General features: G+C 46.5%; 1 protein-coding gene across 1 annotated transcript in view; it reads right to left on the reverse strand.

Annotated features, from left to right (window-relative positions):
• Positions 1–113: 113 nt before the first annotated feature.
• The window catches only part of arhgef16 (Rho guanine nucleotide exchange factor (GEF) 16), a 62,247-nt gene continuing 39,575 nt past the window's right edge, over positions 114–22,785 (reverse strand). Inside the window, exons 7-15 of the mRNA XM_059952180.1 lie at positions 21,089–21,241; positions 20,293–20,422; positions 16,867–16,941; positions 14,085–14,177; positions 13,220–13,374; positions 11,419–11,631; positions 8,767–8,831; positions 6,556–6,657; positions 114–6,098 (exon numbers count right to left, since the gene is read on the reverse strand). Coding sequence (XP_059808163.1) covers positions 5,959–6,098; positions 6,556–6,657; positions 8,767–8,831; positions 11,419–11,631; positions 13,220–13,374; positions 14,085–14,177; positions 16,867–16,941; positions 20,293–20,422; positions 21,089–21,241 — 1,126 coding nt within the window. The 3' untranslated portion in view covers positions 114–5,958. The remainder of the gene's footprint in view (positions 6,099–6,555; positions 6,658–8,766; positions 8,832–11,418; positions 11,632–13,219; positions 13,375–14,084; positions 14,178–16,866; positions 16,942–20,292; positions 20,423–21,088; positions 21,242–22,785) is intronic.

Below are 22,785 nucleotides of genomic sequence, written 5' to 3' on the forward strand. Positions count from 1 at the left end.
AAGGCCACTGCACCCTTTGAAACAGACAGATTTCTGCTTCACTGTTAGACCTCGTGTCTGGGTCGAGTGGGGCATTTTACCCTGTTACTTGCTGCTCTCTCTCCAGACCCAGGACCTCTCACAGGAGAGCTCAATGTCACACCAGTGCTTCTGGATAAAGGGAAACAGGGCAGGGTGAAACCAAGAGTTGGAGCTCCACTTAATGAAAAGGGCTGATTTTCCACCCACTTACCTCCTTTTATTTGCTGTTGATTGGAAACCGAGCATGTGCATTAGCTCAACAACCTATCACCTGACTCATTAGAATGATTGTGAAGAACCAATTTTCTGCTCTTCTGCTTGCTAGCCACTGGATGCAACCTAGTGACCTTCTCCAGCAGATGTGCCACTGTCCTCTAGACAGCTCTGGCCTTGAAGGTGACATACTTCCACTCTAGTCTGTGGCTTCTGGGTTAGCTGTTGAGCCAACGTGGGATGTGCAGCATCTGCCACAGTTGTTAGGCCGTGCACTCCCTCTGCTGTTTACACTTAGCTTCCTGCTGCAAGGTCCTAGAAGTGTGCAGGAGGACAGAAGTGACTGGTGTCAGGGTTTGTGTTACATCCTGGACCTTAATCTCCATATACCGTTCCTCAGGATAGTACAGGCAGTGACTGATGAACTCAACATGATGGGCAAATTTCATCATCGACATCTGCCTTACACAGTGCTGGCTCTGAGATACAGGAAATATAGTCACAGAATAATACAGCTCAGAAGCAGGTCCTTCAGCCCTTCTAGTCTGTGCTGAACTGTTATTCTGCCTATTTCCATTGACCTGCACCATACCCCTCCCATCTATGTACTTGTCCAAACTTATCTTAACTGCCGACCAACCCTGCACCCACCACTTCCACTGGCAGCTTGATCCACACTCACACCACCCTCTGAGTGAAGAAATTTCCCCCCGGGTTCCCCTTGAATATTTCATCTTTCACCCTTAATTGATGACCTCTTGTTCTGGTCACATCCAACATCCATGGAAAAAGCCTGCTTATATTTATCTATACCCCTCATAATTTTATATAACCTCTATCAAATCTCCCCTCATCCTCCGATGTTCCAGGGAATAATACCATAACCTATTCACCCTTTCTGTCTATCTCAGGTCCTCAAGACTTGGTAACACCCTTATAAATGTTCTCTGTACTCTGTCCTGTACATAGGGGATATCTTTCCTGTAGACGGGAATTGATTCCTAATGCCTTTTTGCGGACTTTTATTGTTAGGGACAGGTTGGCTGAGTACCTTAGCTTTGCAGATGTTGAGTATAGGGCCTGTCCTCGTGCACAATGACTTGGCACGTCGTCCCTGAAGACATTCATACACAACTATCATCTGCAATTATAAATTGTGGTTAGAGTGACTTTGGCTGTAGAGTGGAGGTAACATTGGCTGAACAGTCCTTCATTTGCCCTACAGATTAGATGGAAGTCTGCTGAAAGCAAGGTGCAGCTCTCAGCAGGTTCAGGATTTACACACATCTGCAAAGGGACTCCCTAGCTCGCGTGCATTTATGTGAGGAAATGCTGGCAATTCCACACATAATCCAACTTGATAGTCAACAGTTTCGAGATAAGTTGCTGATGTGGTTTAGTTCTCCTAAAGTCCGCATTTCATACTCTCCGTACCAGAAAAATGAAATGGTTTGCCTTGTGTCAACTGGTACTACAGGATCAAGTGAGTGGATTCTCACAAAGCGAGATTTACCAACCAGTGAGTTTAGGAATAAATTAGAGGTGTTATTATGAATATATGAATAAATTATCAGGTCATTTGTGTTTAATTCAGTTTAATGTGCTGTATACACACTGTTTTCTAAAGGAAGTATTTGTATTCCCATATACCACAATAAAAGAATTCTGAACTCGCTGACCCAATTCCCTGAACTAGTAACACAGAAGTCAAATTTGCTGTTCACTGTTTTGGGGGATCCAATTTCCTGAGTCTTGCTTGTTAGCGAGTTGCTTACTGTTGCATCTTTATGATCTCACATCAAAGTGATCCCCAGAATACTGGTGACAAAATAAAACGCAGGACCAGTATCAAGCAAACTGTCACATATTAAGATAAATAGAGTGGGTGAGTGGAAACTTGGTCAGAGAAGCTGGTTTGAAAGTACCCATCGAGAGAGAAGACTGGAGAAAATTCCAGTGGTTACACAAGTGATTTACAGCAACCAGCTCACGAGGGACGCATTTCTGGCTGGCTCGCATTGAAGCTTGCGCTCCATGATTTGTTTTTAATTGAATTGGAGATGGTTTGGTCAATCATCAGTTGACAGGTACTGGGACAACGTGGAGCCACTGATGGAGGCCAAGTGTCATCGGTTACACGGTCGCAGGCCGCTCTGACTCTGTTGTCCACCCAAGTTTCCGTGTGACCCTTATCCCTCCTCCCTGCACCTATCCAAGCGATACTATTGTACAGTACCTGCTCCACCACTTCTTCTGGCAGCTCACTCATATCAGGAGAATGCTTTACGGTACCGAACAGAAACAGACGTACTGGTTGTCCATCAGCCACCCACCTACACGATTGTCAAGTCAATTTCATCTTGTTTTGACTCTCCCCGTAGTTTTGTTATCTCCACCCCTCCCCCCTTTGATTCTCATATTCTACCACTTACCTACACACTGGGGGGGCGATTTACAGTGACTAATTAACCTACCAACCAGCTTGTCTTCTGAACATCGGAGGAAACAGGAGAACCACGAGGAAACCCACATGGCCACCAGGAGAACATACAAACTCCACAGGGTCAGTGCCAGTCTTCAGGGTCGCTGGAACTGTGGGAGAGTGCCTCTACTCGTCGTGGTCACCTGCTCTAGAACATGAGTGGCACGGTGGTTACTGGAGAGGTAGGAGGGTGAGAGCACGAGCACCAGATGGTGAGGAAGCACGGGTGGGAAGGGCTCTCAAGAATGAGCAGCTTTGCATGGAGGACCATGTACCTTCTGAGATCAAGTCACAAGAGATGCAGGTGCTGGAATATAGAGCGATAAACAAGAGCTCAGCACGTCAGGCAGCATCTAAACCTATCAAATATTGAAATTACTCTAAATAGAGTGGATGTCTCTTATGGTGGGGGAGTCTATGAGCAGAGGACACAGCCTCAGAATAGAGTGGCGTCCAATTAGAACAGAGATGAAGAGGAATTTCTTTAGTCAGAGAGTGGTAAATCTGTGGAATTTATTGCCATAAGCGGCCATGGAGGCCAAATCAATGGATAAATTTAAGGTAGAGGCTGATAGATTCTTGATTAGTCAGGGCATGAAGGAATTTAGGGAGAAGACAGGAAATTGGGGCTGAAATGGAAAAGGGATCAGCCATGATGAAATGGCAGAGCAGACTCGATGGGCCAAATGGCCTAATTCTGCTCCTATATCTTATGGTCTTATCTGTAGAAGGAAATGGACAGTCAACATCACATGATGGAAGTTGATTGGAAAGGAAGGTGAAGAACGGAACCGAATAAGGGAGGTAATGAGGCAGATGGAGACAGTGGCAGTGGGGTGTGTGGGTAATTGTCAGATAGAGTGGGAAGAAGATGGGTGATAAGGGGCTAGTTGGAAAGAAGATGATGTGTGGGAGGGCCTGGGTAGATCAGGAGGAGAGACGTAGGGCAGACTTTGAGTTCATTTGTAACCTACACTTCATCTGAGAAAGGAATTCACCCTGATTCCTTTCTAACTCCTGCAGTGGAAGAGAGACAATAGCTTTAGAAAACCACCAAAACATAACGGGAGTTAAAGTTTATTTATAAACTGTTATAAACTGTAAATCTTCAAGAATCTGTGGCAATTAATAAACATTCTGGCAGATTCCAATGCATCTTAAAGACCGCACAACTTCTGTTAAATCTCAAAGTTAAAATAAGCAGGGAAACATGTCTATCCCATAGTGATTTGTACCTTCTAGTTTCACAATCCTGGGATCAATCCTTACTTCACAAACTCAAACTTCTGCTAGTTTGGATTCAGAAAGATGTTAGTCAACCAAGACCATAAACAAAAGTGAAGCATATTCACTGCCATGGCCATGAGAAACTGGGAATGAAGTTCTGCAGGGACTGTCACACAGCATGGTAAGAATAAGTGTAGAAATATTGGCTGCTGCTCAGCACACCGGAGAGAACAGAACAGGAGCTCACATTTCCTTCTGCCCCTAGTGTGGGCACAGGCTGCCCTGGCAGTGAGCATCCACCAACTTTGATAAAAAGCCCTAGCGATTTACACTAATACACAGAGGGGGGAAATTTGGGATACTGGTCAATATTTCTCCTTTCATCCCGTTTTCCTAATCCCCTGAATTGAGAATAGTTAACAGGGCAGAAGCATCCATGGAGATACCACTCTGTGGAGGTTGGTGGTATCTTCTGGATATCTGGAAGCCATCATGAGGTGGCACTCTTTGCACCAGTTCGATCCATGCAGGATCAATGGGGTAGGGGTGGGGGGGGGGGGACGGACAGAAAATGGAGTTGTTTGTCTCCTTGCTTTGCAACAGGCAACAGATGTTCCAGTTGCATCCACTGATCTCTCAATCATCCCAGGGTTTTGAGAAAACAGCAAAAATGCAATGCCGGAAACACTTGGTGTCCATGAAGGGAGAAGCAAACTGTACGTTTCTTATCAACGACCTCAATGACCTGAAACTTTAGCTCTGTTTCTCTCGCCACAGATGCAGCCTGACCAACTAAGAATTTCCCCCATTTTCCGATTTTATTTCAGATTGCCAGCGTCTGCAGGTGGTCGGTTCTTAAAGAGCCGAGCTTGGTTGAAGAAATGAGTAATCTATCTCCACCCCAGCTCTGTTCACCATAAAGAAAGCAAATCAGGTTGCAAAACCCCCAGATCTGGGGTTCTGATCAAACAAGTGTTCCTGCTCACAAAACTGACGTTGCAAAGTGAAAGCTAGGAGCAGAAGTCCTGGCGACTGAAACAATTTCTTTGGTTGGATATTCCTCACCAAATGATCTGAGGGCAATGAGCTTTGCTCATATTAATAGTCACGACCTAATTCACTTGCTGTCCTACTCTCCCCACTCACACACTGCCCACATCCACTCCCTCTTTGCCTTTGACCCCCTTCTCCCCAGTATGCTTTCTCGTCCTTCCGCTAAGTCTTACACACACTCACGCAGTTGCAACCACTTGCTCTCTTTATTATTTAAGGAGGTTGGGTTGGGAAACAGATTTTGTGCAATCTCTGGCTTGCATGATGTCCTGATTGACAAGGGTGAATAAGCAGTGACGTGGTTCACTTGGATCTGCATCTACACTGAAGTCACCACTCACTGGCTGATTGCAGATTATGCAACTATTTTAAACCCACCCCGACTGGGCCTGAAACATTCACGATGGCATAACTTCAGAAATGTCCTGGAGCTGGACCTGTCCAGATGCGATTCGGCATCACTGGAGTTAACTCCGAAACCCCAACCTCTCCCAGTAATTCACATGGGCCCTGAGTTTAAAATAACACAACATTTCGATTTACTTTTCTGAAAGTGCCTTATATGGAGCACTCATAAGCGGGTGAGCTTGTCGACATAAATACCAATCATTTCTCGTCACCATCAAGGAGCAGGCATAGGAATTTCATTTTGGCTGCATTTGATGGGACTTGTTCATTGCAAACTATATTACAAACATGCACTTGTCTTCTTACCAGGCTTAAATAATTGGAGGACCCTGTTCCTGGACAACCCATTCCAACAGGCTTAGCTCCTGGGGATGCTGAAGGGCATTTGAATGCCCCTTCAGCTACTGACATGGTCAAGAGGCAATGGGCATGGGCATGAGCAGATGTGGCACTGCCACCTGGAACCTGTTAAAATGGGGACCCATCATGGTGTATTACAGGGAGGTAGAAGTCTGGTCTCGATGCAACAGCCGGGCAGGGGGTCAGAAGGTCGGCTAAACATCAGTTTCAATCCGCAGCCTCTCCATTCGCTGGACGTTTCGCTGCACGGCAATGTGATTCGTTATCTCCTTGGCGCACGACTCGGGGAACCAGCCTCTCTCCCAGTCACGTATCCTCTCTCCATGGTACCAGCCTATCGGAAGGAAGATACGACCCTGTTACAGAAGCAGGCTCTGGAGGAAGGTGTACAATGTAAGGGGTGGGTCTTTCAAACAGCAGACCAACGTTAGTGGGAGGATCTGTTTTACCCAAGTGACACAAGTATTGAGGAGCAGCTTAAACTGAGTGATCTCAGGGCTATCTCAGATATTGAGCAATTCTGCTTCCATCTGACACTGTCCAGGCCAGAACCCTCCCCATAATCATAATCAGCAGCATTATTACAGCAAGGCCCACAATATAACGGTCTTGGCCATCCTGCAGTTGTTAGTGTTGACAATGATTCCCACCCCAGGTAGATGCCCCACTATAGTGCAGGGACTGTTCTACAATGTATCTCAGGGTAGAGATCGGGCTCCAAGTGTCAACGGGCAGCAGGTATCAATAGGGCCTGCGCCCAGCCAGCAACAGATTTACCAGCCCAGACCTACCGTCTACTTTCTCGAGAATGACCACCACGTCTGCCTGCTGCAGCGACAGCTCGTCAGGCTGCTTGGCCAGGTATGCTTTGGTGACCTCCACCTGCTGGAGACCTGGGAGAAGGAGGGAAGGAACAGTTGTCAACACAAGAGATTCTGCAGACGCTGGAAATCCAAAGTAACAGACACAAAATGCTGGAAGAACTCAGCAGGCCAGGCAGCTTCCATGGAAATGGACAAATGGAGGAAGTTTCAGATGAGACCCTTCTTCAGGACTGGAAAGGAAGGGGGAAGATGCCAGGGTAAAATGGCATGGGGGTGGTACAAAGAGGGGTAGCTAGAACGTGATGGGTTAAGCCAGGTGGGTGGTAAAGGGCTGGAGATGAAGGAATCTGAAAGGAAAGGACAGAGAACCATATGAGAAAAGGAAAGAAGAGGACCAGGGGAAGGTGATAGGCAGGTGAGAAAAGGTAAGAGTCCAGAGTGGGAAATAGGAGGAGGAGGGAGGGGAAGAGAAAACATTTTTTTACTGGAAGGAGAAATCGATATTCATGCCATCAGGTTGGAGGCTACCCAAATGGAATACAAGGTGTTGCTCCTCCACCTCGACAGCACATCTTGGCACAAGAGGATACGGACCAATCTGTCGGGAAGGGAATGGGAATGAAACTGTTGGGCCGCTGGGAAGTTCTGCTTTTGGCGGATGGAGAGGAGGCATTTGACAAAGTGGTCCCCCAGTTTACGACAGGTCTGAACAACGTAGAGGAGGCCGCATCGGGAGTGCTGGACGCAATACACAACCCCAGCAGATTTGCAGGTGAAGCGCTGCCTCACCTGGAAGGATTGTTTGGGGGCCCGAATGGAATGAGGGAGGAGGGGAATAGGCACGGGTAGTACTTCGGATCCTTGAACGGATACGTGCCGGGAGGGAGATTACTGGGGTGGGATGAATGGACAAGGGAATCGTGGAGGGAGAAATCCCTGTGGAAAGTGGGCAGCATTAATGGTGGAGGAAGGGAGCCCCTGTTCTTTGAAGGAGGACGACATCGATGATGTCCCAGAAAGGAAAGCCAGATTTGGCAGAGATGAAGGAAGTGGGGAAAAAGGAATAGCATTTTTACAGGAGACGGTGGAAGAGATATAGTCAAGATAACCATGGGAATCGCTAGGTGTATAAAAGATGTCGGTCGACAGTTTGTCGCCAGAGAAAGTTACTCCAGGCATTTACCCCTTAGTACAGAGGCGGTTTTCAGACAATCAGCAAGGTAGAAAGCTTGGTTTTAGACAACAGCTTCAAAGAGGTTGGAATGTGCAGAGATGAAAAGGTTTGGGGTCACCAGAGAGAGGTTCTCCTTTCAATGGTCATCTACAACCAAAAGCATTTATCTGATTGCTGGCTCTTTGTTTTTTTTTGGCTGCAGGCAGATCAGCCAACTTCTGGCGAAGAAGATCAGCTTGAAGAATGTTTCCAGTATTACATGAGGATGCAGAAGAGAGGCCTCGGGAAACTGGAATTTCTGACCTCAGTGATGTAGCAATGCCAGGCGAATGTATACTTTGGGATTGGCACTGAACAAAAGATAAAGATTAGCTTTATTTGCCGCATCGAAGCGTCAAAGTAGGCAGTGCAATGTGTCATTTTCATCAACGACCCACAGTTTGGGGATGTGCTGAGGGGCAGTTCGTCAGAGCCACCATGCTTTCTGCCCCAATACAGCATGCCTACAACTTACTAATCCTAACTCGTACATCTTTGGAAGGTGGGAGGAAACAGGATCATCTGGAGGAAACCCACACGGTCATTGGGGAATGTACAAGCTCCTTACAGACAACAATGGCAATTGAACCCTGATTGCTGGTGGTATGAGGTGTTACGTGAACCTCTATGCTACCAGGCTATTTAATTAATCATTTTTAATATTGCTCTAGCATAGCAGGTTGGCACAGTAGTATAGCAGCTAGGGTAATGCTTTACAGTATTAAAAATGGTTCATATTTCAATACTAACTCTGTAGGCAATCATCCTAGTTGCTTAAAATTCTGCTTTCAAACAGAATATAAGAGAAGGTGAAATGTACTGATGTTCTGGAGGGGGTTGTTTCTGCTACTTGAGAGAGGGGGATCAGAGGCTGCAGGCTCTTTGGGAGAGGGAATGCCTCCAGTTTGTCAGTGTGGGAAGCCATGGCCTATGCTGCTGCCATGGCAACGTGCTGATCTCTTTACCTTCTTTATTGACGAGATCATCGTGCTTCTTCAGAAGGGCATTGATCCATCGAGCTCGGACACTCCTGCCACAAAAAGAAGGTTGAGAGGTTCACTTTTCTCCACATCCTGAGGACCCCAGTCACAGGCTTGACCAACCCTGATGGTGCTCAACCCAATTCTCCTTGCCCACACTGCACCCATAGCCTGGCACTCTCCAAACCCGAATCCCCAGGCACCCAGGACCCAGTCTGCCCGCAGTGCTTCTGCAAACCAGAAGATGGCAGCGTCTGACCAAAATCCAAACCTCCGCAAATAAAGCCCCAACTTGAACCCTCTGAGTGGAAAAAGATTGGGAATGTGACTGTTTTTCTCTCTCCACACATGCTGCCTGACCTGCTGAATGTTTTCCCACACCCTCTCTGTCTTTTAGGGTAATTAGAATGTGAGCATTAACACCGAGTTAATGCCAAATGCCTTCTTTTACAGAAACCAGAAAGCACACGATCTTTTAGGAACAGCATCTTCCTCTTCATCATCAGGTTTCTGAAATTTCTAGACACCACCTCACTACCTTGTCCTGATTCTAAACTATATATATTTTTTTTAAAGTTATTGTAACTTACAATATTTTTATGTATTGCACTGTACTGCTGCCACAAAACAAACTTAATTATTTTTATTTATGATTTTATTTAGGGATACAGAGTGGAACAGACTGTTCTGGCCCCACCGCCCAGCAACTGTCTAACCCCAGCCAAATGACCAATTAACCTACTAACTGGTATGTTGTCGGACCGTTGCAGGAACCTGGAGGAAACTCACGCACTCACGGGAAGGATGTACAAACTCCCTCCAGAGGACACCAGAATTGAACTCTTGATGCCAGCACCCTGAGCTGTAATAGCATTGTGCTAACGGCTACATTACCATGTCATCGATAATAAACCCGACTCTGAAGTGAATGGGCGTTGATGAGGCAGCACCTAAGAGTATTGTACAGAGCAATTTCTGATGGGGAGGCTGAACAGACTATGCTTACTTACGATACAATAAGTCCAGCCACGTCACCAGCAATCCCCTGATTTTAGCCCAATCACAGAGTAATTTACAATGACCAATCAACCTTCCAGCTGATAGATCTTTGGACTGTGGCAGGAAAGCGAAGCGCTCAGAGGAAACCCATACGGTCACGGGGAGAATGTACAAACTCCTTACCGGCAGTGGCAGGAATTGAACTCAAGTCACCTGTTCAGTAAAGTGTGCGAACCACTACATACTGTGCAGCCCCGCATTCTGAGATTCCCTGGTTAGAATATTTCATTTAACTATTCTCATGGGGACAAGAAATTGTTACTTGCAGTTAAAAGGCCAGAATTGAGGGCTATTCCTCAAACAACAGACTGGCCATTTTGAGGGATGAAGATAAGGAGAGTATGTTTTACTTAGGAGGTCTTTTTTGCTCAAGTCCATAGATGCTCAGTTACTGAATGTACTGCAGTCTGAGAGCAAGGAATATTGCACACCAAGAGATACAGTAAGGTTCAGCCACATTCTTACTGACTGGTGAAGAAGGCTGAAGGGGCAATTTGCCAAAGTTAGGTTCCACTCTTTTGTGGCTGTGTATTCTCAAGAGGGTCAGTGTTCACCATCTCTACATGTTCTCCACTGCGGACATACCAAACACCCCCTCCATCCCCATCACCCAGTGTGGAGAGGGGACCACAGCTCCAAACCACAGGGTCACCAGCTCACAGCTCGGGTAGGTAGGGCCCTCAAGACCCTGGCACTGGAGAAAGTAGCCCTGGGCTAGAAAACTCGAGAGTAAATGCAGAAGGGCTGTTGAGCCCAAGGTCAGTGCTGGGACCTTTGTCGGGAAACGAACTGTAGAAATAGTGCTGGGGAGTGGGTGAGTTTGAAGGCTGATTTATACTTGTGCGTACGGGCTACGCTCCAGCCTATGCCGCAACCCTGATTCTCACTTCTGCGTCGCTCTACGCCGTAGCGAGCATGCGTTGGTGTGCGCCAGAACGCTAGTTGGTGGTGGGGTTTCTATGCCACTGTGTTGAGTTTCTTTGTGAGAGACATGGACGAGGAAATGTACTTCAAACATTTTTGCATGTCAGCAGGTAGATTTGACGATTTGGTTCATCTATTTCTCATCGGTGTACAGACATGGTGGAGAAGAAGCGACTGGAAATGCGTAGGAGGAAATGAAATGCTACCAAGCGGACCAATCACAGCTGTGGCGGTCTGCATCGCCGCGACGTGTGAGTAACTTTTCTGGAGAGACGCACTGCGTAGGCTACAGTGTAGGGTATGTCACACCTTCGGCGTAGATGCGACGCACAAATATAAATCAGCCTTGAAAGGGAACATCAAGTTTGCGGCTGAATCGACTGCCCACAGCTAAACCTGTGGTGATGTCAGGGAAGTGAGTGAGAGGAGGGACCGGGTCAGGGTGGGAAGGGGGGAGGAAGAGTGAGACACAAGGACGGGAGGAAACAGGAAAGGAGAAAGAGAAGACAGTGTGAGGAGGAGGGATGAGGAGGAGGAGGGCGGGTGAAGGGAAGGGAACACATCGGAATGGGGAACTGTTTGGGAGGAATGGGACAGGATGCAAGGGAGGGAAGTGGTTGTGAGTAAGCGAGGGAATTGATCACTTATACTCACTGTGAGTCTGTGCCGAAGACCACTTGCTCGAGTTCGCCAGCACTGTTCTTTTTCATGATGATCTTGAAGGGGTACAGGTTGGAGCCGGTGCGAGGGTGTGTCCCGCCCCCTGTGGCTTTCCCCGGAGGGGAGTGCGGGGAATCGTTGCTCTCCAAGGGGATCACCTCCAGCTGGTCTAACTTGGCATAGTCCTGCACCATGTAACTCTCCTCACTGCCGACACAAGACAAAGCTGTCACCACCGACATCATCAGCACATCTTTTCTCCACCCACATGGGGCGCTTCCCTTCCATTGTCCAACCAATCATCAGGAGCATGAAGTCACACGACCAACCCTGACCCCAAAGGGTCCACCCAGTGGAGAGTTTAAGGAGCGGAGGAGCGGGTGTGAGTGTTTTTGTGTGGGTGGACAGATTTGGGGAGTAGGGTTGGAGGATAGGGCATCTAACCACCCACAATTAATGTCCAGTTTCTAAAGCAGAGCTGGGGCTGCCCTTGGTCCCAGACACTGACTCAACCTGATACTCTTGGTGGGTAAATACTCTGCCCAGCCAGAGCAGTGCTGAGCACAGGACAGAGGTAGGAGGTGCACAACACTGGCTCCTAGCATTGGTGAAGAATGGCATTGCCATTGTTCTGTCAACAGTGAAGAGATTTTGTTTGCATGCCAAGCAGACAGATCATGCCATGCATAATTACACCTCGGTGGTAACAAGAAAGAAAGATTACCTTTATTTGCCACATGGGACATTGAAACATACCATGACACCCATCGCTTGCATTAAATCAAATCAGCGAGGATTGTGCTGGGCAGCCCACAAGAGGCGCCACACTTCCAGCGCCAACGTAACTTGCCCATGGCTCACTGACCCTAACTTACATCTTTGTAATGTGGAGGAAACTGGAGCACCCTGAGGAAACCTACGCGGTCACGGAGAGAACGATCAAACAGCAGTGAGATTCGAACTTCAATTGGAGTTCACTGGCACTGTATTTGCATTACGTCACCGTGAATGCAGAATATAATGTAGAGACCGTGTACCTATTTTCAGTCTGTATATTGTATTTTGTGGTGCATTTATTACGGTAATCTGTAACGCGGGTTGGGACGCAATAGAAGCAAATGAGTAAAGTTATGTATTCATTCTTGGTGAGTTAGTTGCTCAGTTTGGTCGAATGGAAAGGGGGTGAGACAGGAGGAATAATATTTTTTTGTTGACCCATGAACTTCATAAACTAGATGGCTAGCTGGAACATTATTAGACTGCTGATTTAGTTTGACTGCTAACTTCGCTCAGTTACGCTATTCAACCGCTAATTATGCTAATTCGAACACTAGGATTGCTTGTTCAGTTTGGTTAGTTTGCAAAAAATTGTTATACCATCGCTGGCTTCATAATAAAAGATCCAACACGCTTTTTCTCAATTTGGAAATTCGCTATTTTGAAGCATGTCATATCAATGGTGATTACCCTGGCTTAGTACTCAGCAGTCTTGGCTTGTATTCAGGTAACTGCTACACACAGTATTACAGTTCCAGCTAGAGCAGTGCAGGTAGACAGATTAAGTGCAATGGCCACGACAAAGTAGATTGGAAGATCAGGAGTGCATCTTAATGTGTGGAGGGAGACAGCAAACCAGGCGTTCAAAAGGTTTAACCCAAGTCCCAGCCCCAGTGGGTTTCCAAAGCTCGTTTGGACAGGGTTTTAATTGGGGGGTCAACAACCAAGCCAACACTGGTTTCGCATCTGCTCCCTCCCTCTTAGCCCACAGTCTCTGAGGGCTGACGCGGACGGCTACCTTCGTTTCCGGGTGATGATCAACACGTCGTTGAAGAGAAAGAGAAAGCAGGTTTGCTTCCCAAACACTTTGCCAAAGATTCCAGATTCTTCAGCGAACGTGGACACCTCTCCGCTCTTCTGCAGCCATCGTGAAGCAGAAATCAGTGGGAAACCCTAGAATAGAAGGCAGAGTCAATGGCAGGATCTGGTGAGGTGAGGGCCAAAAGCAAGGAGTAGGGGTGAGAGCAGGAGTGGGCAAAGGGGAAGAGAGAGTGAGGGGCTGAGCAGAAAGAGGGAGGCCAGGGATGTATTACAGAGGGAATGTGAAGAGCAAGAGGAATGGGAGGTGAGGGGTGTGTTGGATCTGACTGTTTAGTTCTTAGATCGGACTGTGTAATACATATTTTCTTTGAAATATAACACTTAATTATCTGCTCATATAACAAGTAGTTCTTAGATGCATTTAAGTTTAATATGCTTTGTAGCAGTGACTGTTTAATTCTAGTGGCTATATTGATATGATTTTGGAAGCTTTTCTAAGTACATTACTTAAATATAACTTATCTCATTAGTTGGTTCTTATCTACAAATTTGAATGGAATTTGCTTTATTTATGGGTATAAAAAAGCTGCACTATGAGGTCAGATCTTAGCTTTTGACTCTCCCTTTCTTCAACTAGTAGACCTCCATTGTTGTCTGTTTTAATTTTCCTTTCTTCTATCAATGCTTAATAAGACTATTGTGAAGCAACAAGTTTTGTGCCTCTTTCCTGACTTCTAAAATAACATAAGATTAAACCATTAGAACCCAGCAGGTGAGGGGGCTAGCCAAGAGAGAAGAAATGCACCCACGGAGTGAGACAGAGACTAATCTGGGCACTGCACCTTGATCTTCCCAAAGTCCAGCTGTGTCTGGATCATGTACATCTGCTCTGTCCTCTCCATTCTCCGAGCTCCTTCGTTGCACATCTTCACCAGCTAGAACAGGAAAACAAGGGTGGTGGGTGCACAGGCTGATCACTGAGGCTTTAGTAGTCTGAGATTCCACGGCTACAGAATGCAAAAGCACGAGGAGGAGAACCAGTGAAAACAGAGTGGCATTTTCCCCCAAAGTGCCCGACACATCGAACCAGCTGGGTGTGGAGATCACAAAGACAATGGATTAGAAATGCAGGAGACTGCAGAGCTGGTGAGATCCTGTGCAAACATCCCAGCTCCTGGACACTGGGAGATGATAAACATGAGAAAGTCTGCAGATGCTGGAAATCCAAAGCAAACACACACAAAATGTTGGAGGAACTCAGCAGGTCAGGCAGCATCTACGGAAATGAATAAACAGTCGATGTTTTGGGCCGAGGACAAAAAATAAAGGCAAAAGAAATTGCCATGTATTTCTTCACAGGTGCTGTCTGACTTATGGAGAGATCCCAATATTATCTGATTTTATTATCAATTTCCAGCATCTGTAATTTTATCTTGCTATTTTCACACCACTGACTTTCTAGTTCAAGCTGTCTTTCTCAATAGGCAGAGCTTCAGCACCATAGTTGACTTATTAAGGGAATTTAAATCCCACAGTCAGATGTGAACTCAGATCTCAGGTTCTCATGGATCACCAAAGTTTGAAAACCTGCTGCTTGCTATGACCACTCTTAATAGCTGGCTGCAAGAGCTCACTCTCAGTCATTCATGTACATCGACACCAGGATATTGAATAACCATCCTCTCGCACTATTTGAATAAAAACCTTTCTTATCTAATTGTGAAACCAGACTGGATGACATAAGACTTGTTATTACATTATGTCCGTCATGCACTCACTTCACCTCTCCCCGCCCTCCTGAGTCACTTTGCCTCCTGCATCAAGTCGTGCAGCTTGCAAACCAGCCATTGGGCCCATCACTTCCATGCTAACTTGCGGGCACCCATCTTTATTGTTGGTTTATTATTTAGAGATACTGCGTGGAACAGGCCCTTTTGGCCCAACAAGCCACACTGCCCAGCAACCCAGCCTAATCACAGGACCGTTTTCAATTAACCTGTATTGTCTTTGGACTATGGGAGGAATGAGATAAAACAGTAACAATAATCCACATCTTCTAGTACTTGGCCTGCGGCCTTTCACTCCTTGGCAATTTAAACACTCCTCTAAAATGCTGGAGGAACTCAGCAAGTCAGGCAGCATCTGTAGACAGTGGTGTTTCAGGCCAAGATGTTTCATCAGAACTCAAGGTTTCTGGCATCTGCTGAATCTCTTGTGTTTATAATTGCTCACCTAGACATTTCTTAAAAGCGGTCAGCAATCTACCTCCTCCACTTTCTCTAGCAATATATTTCAGATATTTACCATTCTCCGGGTGAAGAAGGTCCCCCTGAGATCCTTTGTATATCTCCTACCCCTAAATCTGAGACCCTTTGTACATCTCCTACCCCTAAATCTGAAATCCTTTGTACATCTCCTACCCCTAAATCTGAGACCCTTTGTACATCTCCTACCCCTAAATCTGAAATCCTTTGTACATCTCCTACCCCTAAATCTGAAATCCTTTGTACATCTCCTACCCCTAAATCTGAAATCCTTTGTACATCTCCTACCCCTAAATCTGAAATCCTTTGTACATCTCCTACCGCTAAATCTGAAATCCTGTGTACATCTCCTACCGCTAAATCTGAGATCCTTTGTACATCTCCTACCCCTAAATCTGAGACCCTTTGTACATCTCCTACCCCTAAATCTGAAATCCTTTGTACATCTCCTACCCCTAAATCTGAAATCCTTTGTACATCTCCTACCCCTAAATCTGAAATCCTTTGTATATCTCCAACCCCTAAATCTGAAATTGTTTGTACATCTCCTACCCCTAAATCTGAGACCCTTTGTACATCTCCTACCCCTAAATCTGAAATCCTTTGTATATCTTCTACCCCTAAATCTATGCCCTCTAGTTTATTCACCTCTGAAAAGGGGTAAAGTTGTCTGCAATCTTCCCAAACATATACTTCAGAATGTTATGTATAGTACCTCAATCTTGTCCCCTCTTAACCCCCTTTGATCTAGGGAAAACAGACCCAGCTCATAATGACAAAGGCAAGAGTTTTCTTTTGTTTCAACAACTTTACTTTCTCTATTCACGTTCAGCACACAAGTGCTGCCATTTTCTTCCCCACAACAGGGAACGTATGCATCCCAACTAAATGCTTACATAGTCCAAATGAACTGAACCCAACACCAGCCTTTAAAGTCTCTGTAACTGAAACGCTCCATACAAGGCAATGCCCTGGTGAAACTCCTCTGTACCCTCTCCAACACCTTTTGCTCAGGACCTGGGCATAATTCAGTCTGATAGATGGGATTCAATATTAACACCTTATTTAAAAAAAATAGCACTTCCAATAATGTGGTACCCCTCAGAGCTGTCAATGGCCGTGCTGAGTGCAGTACTGAGTTGTGCTATTCAATAGGGACGAGGAGCAAGGTCCTCAGCTAAGCCTTCCAGATTTGAGCAAGAAACATGTTGGACAATCTCAAGGCTGACAGAACTTGAGGGTAAGAGAAGAACAAGAACCGATGAGCATCTTTGTTACGGGAGACCTACATGTGACATTAGCAGCGTGAAGAAGGGGAGAGCTGCAGTGACAATGGCCGTGGGCGGCAGGCGGGTCATACCTTACTGATGGCCTTCAGTGCTCGAGTGGCTGTTTCATATTCCAGCTGAAACCGATTGGTCTTTTGACAAATCGTCTGAAAGACAATTGAGTAGAGTTTAGCACGAGAGTATAGATATCTAAGTATCGTCGTTGGCAGGGACCGTTCGGTAGCCGAGACCGTTTCCACGAACCCCAATTTCAGAGGCTGCTTCAGAAAGAGACAAACACTTTGTGTCTTCCTCTGGCCCTCAGTTGCTCAGGAGTTCGAGACCACCCAAGACGATCCACACTTACCCGAGAAAAAGAAACCGCAACGTTATAGGGAAATAGTCTGCCAAATGTGGGGCTCAGCACTGTGCATAGGCAGCTCGCTGTGCATTCACAGGGTGTGGACCATCTCCAGCAAAGGTTGACAGCCTGACCAGCTTGGATGCAATTTCAAACAGAGAGCAAGACTTCACGCATACTGGGGGCACCGTTGAGTCAGTGTACAAGTCTGGTCAGATGGCATCAGCTCTCAGTAACCATTACCTCATGCAGGCTCTCTGAAAAATGTGATTCTTTAAAACAGAGACACAATTGCACTGTGACCAACAGCATCTGTCTCCGCCACCACCAATTTGTAGATCAACGTCAAATTAAATTACCAAAGTACATATATGTCACTATATACTCCTTTGAGATTTTCTTGCAGCCATTCACAATAGAACAGAGAAATACAATAGAATGAATGAAAAACTACCCACAAAGACCGACAAGCAACGAATGTGCCAAAGAAAAAGATCTGCACAAATAAATAAATAATATTGAAAACAGGAGTCGTAGAGTGCTTAAAACTCTGAATGTGTTCCACAACCTGAATTATAGAGCTCAGATGAGTGAAGTTATCCTTATTGGTTTAGGAGCCAAATGGTTGTAGGGTAATAACTGCTTCTGAACTTGCTGGTGTGGGACCTCAGGCTCCTGTACTTCCTGCCTGATGGTAGAAGTGAGAAGAGAGCATGGCCTGGATGGTGGGGTCCTTGATGATGGATGCTGCTTTCTTGTGGCAGCACTCCATGTATATGTGCTCAGTGATGGGGAGGTCCCTTTCTGAGGGTTTTCATGCAAACTGTTGCTGGAGCAGAATACAATTACCTGTTGCTTTTACATCTTTTATCTTGGGTAACATGAATGATGCAAAGGAGTAATGGATAGTCAACCCAGATCTCAGTCGGTTCCCACTCTCAACGAGACTAAAGCTCCCCGCATCCAATGAAGAACGCTGACCAAAAAGGCTGAGATATAGCATCAAGCAGACTTCAAGTCTGCAGAATTTAATGCACTTTCCATGCTGCTGGCCAAGGGAAGAATATTGGCCAGGACTCTGGGGTAGAGGGAGGGAATATGGTGGGAATGGTGGTGGTAGTTCCTTGCTCTCACTGTATCCTGCCAGCCAGGTGGAGAGAGTAAGGACCCACTTAAATAACAGAAAGGGTATTTGTTGAGCAGCCTTTTTGTGGATATTCTACCTCAGCTTCTCAATAATCTACCCCAAATCACTGAGGACTCAGGACACAAATTCAAACAGCGTTGCACCTTCCAAAAGGCAAAGCAAGCCCTTCATGGGAAGCATTAGATTGGTCTCGGAGTAGGTTAAAAATTCAGTACAACATCGTGGGCTGAAGGGCCTGTATCAGGCTGTATTGTTCTATGTTTATATCTCAGTGCAAAGACTCTGCACTAGGACTCTCTCTCTCTCTCCCACATCGCTTTGGGCAACTGACTTCTTGACAGGGTTAGATAAAACATGGGAGGAGGTTCAAGTGAAATATTATGAACAGTATGGAGCAGATGGGTTGAACAGTCTGTATCCATGCTGTAAATATTGCAGCACTCATATCAAAGCTAAACTTGGAATATGATTGGCCCCGTCCCTCCATTTTAAATTTAGATTCAGGTTCATTTATTACTTACATGTACATTGGAACACACAGTGAAATGTTTGTGTTGGGGCATATTGTAGAGTTAGGGTATATAGCAAATATTAATCTCAATAGCAACCAACCAGATCTGAATATGGATTGTAGGTTAAATTTTAAATGCAGCTCGGAACAGGAAACATCTAATTGACCTGAGATGTCTGCATATGCACGAAAGCAATCAACACCCCGTTGCACGAATACAGTAACTAACACTCATTTTGGGTGTACTGAGTGGGAAGATCCAGGCATTTGAAAAATAACATGCTGTATCCAGAGATACCGGCCACGTGACAGACGCACTGCCACCTGGCTGGTCGGAGGACACACCGCATGCCAATCAACATTTGGTCCCTCCCAACTAATCAATGCACACCTAAATTATTGGTCTCCTTAACTGGATTATCTCGCCCAGCCCCATGCCATAAAAGGTGAGACTTGTCCCTGGCTCGGTCTCTCTTACAGACCACCTCATTGAAGGTAAGTGCATTGATTTATGTTTGGGAAGGTCTATCGTTGGTCCTGGTAAGGGAAGCCGCAGCTATCCAAGGTCAAGGGGGATAGGTGTCGTAGTGCTTTTCCCTTGTTCTTTGTATGTGTAACCGTACCCTGTCCCCACACCGCTTCCTGTGTATTGCAGTTGCTTGTGTTGACCCGACTTCCCCTTGTAAATAAATTCCTTATTATTAAAACTGTGTGTGTCCAGGCCTCTACTGTTGAGACTCAAAGAACCAGTTATTTCCATCACAACACATGCAACTCTAAAGAAGCATCATGAGGGCACTGTAACTATACAAGTTGTTCTGTTGCTTTCGTTCTTTAACATAAAGATGTGATGTAATGTTGGATCGGGAGTGTGTGTGCGCGTGTCTCTCTCCAAACTCTACCAAGCTTCTGTGTGCCCCAAATGAAGACTTTTCTGACTTGGGTATTTACCAGCTGTGCCTCTCTAGTGACTTTGCTCACAGTTACAACACCAAGGATGTGGTGGGGGCAGCCCGCAAGTGTTGCACACATTCCGGCATCAACATAACATGCCCACGAGACTTTGCAGAACCACGAAGGACATGGCAGAACAGAATCCAACAAGCAACAAAACAACAGCAGCAAAATAACCCCTTCCCACCACCCCCCCTCCTACCCAGACACACCGACAGTCTTCCAACCCCAGCACAGCCCTCCCGGCCTCTAGTTGCCAGGTTTTGATCATAGGTTTTCAACTTCTGGGCTTCCACACCCTACTCCATCCTGCAGCATTCCTTCCTAACCTCAATCCACCTCTACGCCTCAGACAAGCAGGTTTGAAATGCCAGCAGTTCCAAAGCCAATCATATGCCTTCCCTTACCCACTTCACAAGCCTGTTCATGTGCGATACAGTTCACGTTCGATCAGCCTTCGGCCCATAACGAAGGCTGAAGGAACAGGATGCCAGCAACCTGGCCCAAATCAGTGCCAAAGAATCAGAGACGGAGAACGAACTTACATCCACCAAAAGCGGCAGCCTGGTCACCCTCTGCATGGGCAGGATGAGAAAGGAGATGATGGGCAGCCCACCACAGTCTGGTTTGCTCTGAATCTGCTGCAGAACCTCTTTGAACTGTGTATTCGAGTCGCTGCAAGAGGGAAGAGAAACGTCAGTTGTAACACGTGTGCCGCTCGCAATATCAGCTTGTGGACAGCAATCATTGCTTTAACACTGTAATTCCTTCAGGGAATGTATCAGATGGGTATAAGATAATAAGATCAGATTGAGTGGAGGGCCAGAAGCTTTTTCCCCCCCACCCCCAAAACTGATGGCTAGGGCAAAAGGCCATTATTTTAATATCATTGGAGGAAAGAGTAAGGGGGAGGTCAGAGGCAAGTTTTATTTACTCTGCAGAGTGACGGGGGCAAAGAACACATGGCCAGGTGAGATGACAAAGGCAGATACATTAGGGACTTGTAAGAAAGTCTTAGGTAGGTACATGAATGCTGAGACAATGAGGAGCTATGTAAGAGGGAAGGGTTAGAATGATTTTAGAGTAGGTTAAAGGTCGGCACAATATCATAGGCCAAAGGGCCTGTACTGTACTGTAGTGTTCTATAATCACACATATTTTTCCTCAGAGTGTGAAAGAACTTTCGGTCTGAAACAAATAAAGCACCTTTGTTGACGGTTTCAATCAGAGGCTTCTTAGAGAGCTAATAAGAGGGAGACTGAGATATTAATGAGAGGCAGGATCAATGACCCAGTGGGGTAAAGATATTCCAAGTCTTGGATTAGTTCATTTTGTACTCACAGTAACTTCTGCAGGGTTCTCTGCTGGTAGATTTCATTGGAGCAGTACACAACATAAGCATCAAAGTGATCTGTCGCATAGCGTTCCACGATGTCACTGATGTCCCGGATTACTGGGTTTTCCTTGTGGCGTGTTTCCAAATCATCGAAAAACCTAAGGGAAATCATGGCGCTGTTAATAAAATAAAGGAAGTGACAACCGCTCCCCTCCCTCTTTCCGGGCCTGTGACTGAATTTCTTTCCTGGCCTGTGACTGAAGTTTTACACTCAGTCTCCAGTCTGGCAGCAAGCACTCAGTCACTGGCATCTGAATCCTAAACTGGACAGTTTCTGTAATTTCAGTCTCATCAATGAGAGTCTGCATTTACATAGCGCTCTTACACACATTAGATATCCTAAGATACTCCCCAGCTGTGTTCCTAGACAAGTGGGAGGGTGAGTGTAGTGAGGATAAGCTCTCACTACCTGTTAAAGCTCCCAGTGCCGTGCATCTCCAACAGTTTCTGACAACCAAGTCGAGCTGCTGGTCTTCACGTGTAGCTTGGCTACTAAGCCTGGTGGAACCGTTTCTACTGACAGGTGAAGGGGCAAAGGTGGGTTACTGGTGCCTTAAAGCAAGTCACGTTGGGCAGATGGGGCTTGTCAGCCGTGGTCTGGAGGAGGAAAGCTCTGACCTTGAACTTCTGCTGCCTTGCGGCCATACCCACTCATGGGGGAGGCTTCGGGAGTGAACCCGGAGGGAAAAATCCGGAGCTGGAGTCCCTGAGGCAGTCCTACGATGAGTTCAACAGTGACTGGGAATTATCGGTCTCCGCTGCTCCTCTGGATTCATTAGCTGTGTGGAGAGGGGGAGTCTGCTGCACAGGAGGCAGCTTGCTTTACATACCGCGCTGCATACTGGTACGTGTCCTGACTTCAACAGAGACGACCCAGCATCACTAGTCAACCCAGAACTGTGGAGGGCCATCAATCAGGGCCGGTTTTTAAATACAGCACAGTAACTGAACAACCCTGCGTCGCTCATTCACACCCACGTGACCAATTAACTGGCTAATCCTGAGGAAACCCATGTGATCAGGGTGTATACACACACTCCTTACAGACAGTGGTGGGAATCGAACCCAGGTTGCTGGCATTACACTATCATGCCACCCAAGAGATGAGCTATTAACGCAGATTAACAAAAGCTCACTCAGAGAGCTCGGGTACGAGTGACGCATTAAAGAGAGTGGTCAGAACTGAAGGGGGTGGTGGGGGGGGGGGAATGACAGGCCTCGGAATCATCAGCAGCTCAAGGTAGGAGGAGGCTGGACTGGAGACTAACACACAGTGTGCCATCCGACCTCATAGCAGCAGCAGCACAGGGCAGCCAGCTGGTCACAGAAACAGGCGGCACCCACCCGGGAACCAAGCACATCCTCACCTCAGAGTGGCCCCTGCCTCAGCTGCAGCTCTGGGCCCTGCTACTGACAGCCAAGCGGGGGCAGGAGCTCCGTCGTCACTAACCTGAGACGACGTCACGGCGGGCACCGAGGGAGGTCAGCGAGTAGCGTCGTGGTGAGCACAATGCTTTATGGTACCAGCCACCAGGTTCAACTCTTGCCACTGACTGTAAGGAGTCTGTAAATTATCCCCATGTGGGTTTCCTCCAGGTGCTCTGGTTTCCTCCCATAGTCCAAAGTCATACTGGTTGGGAGA

Source organism: Hypanus sabinus, chromosome 27 (genome assembly GCF_030144855.1).
Source record: "Hypanus sabinus isolate sHypSab1 chromosome 27, sHypSab1.hap1, whole genome shotgun sequence".
Lineage (NCBI taxonomy): Eukaryota > Metazoa > Chordata > Chondrichthyes > Myliobatiformes > Dasyatidae > Hypanus > Hypanus sabinus.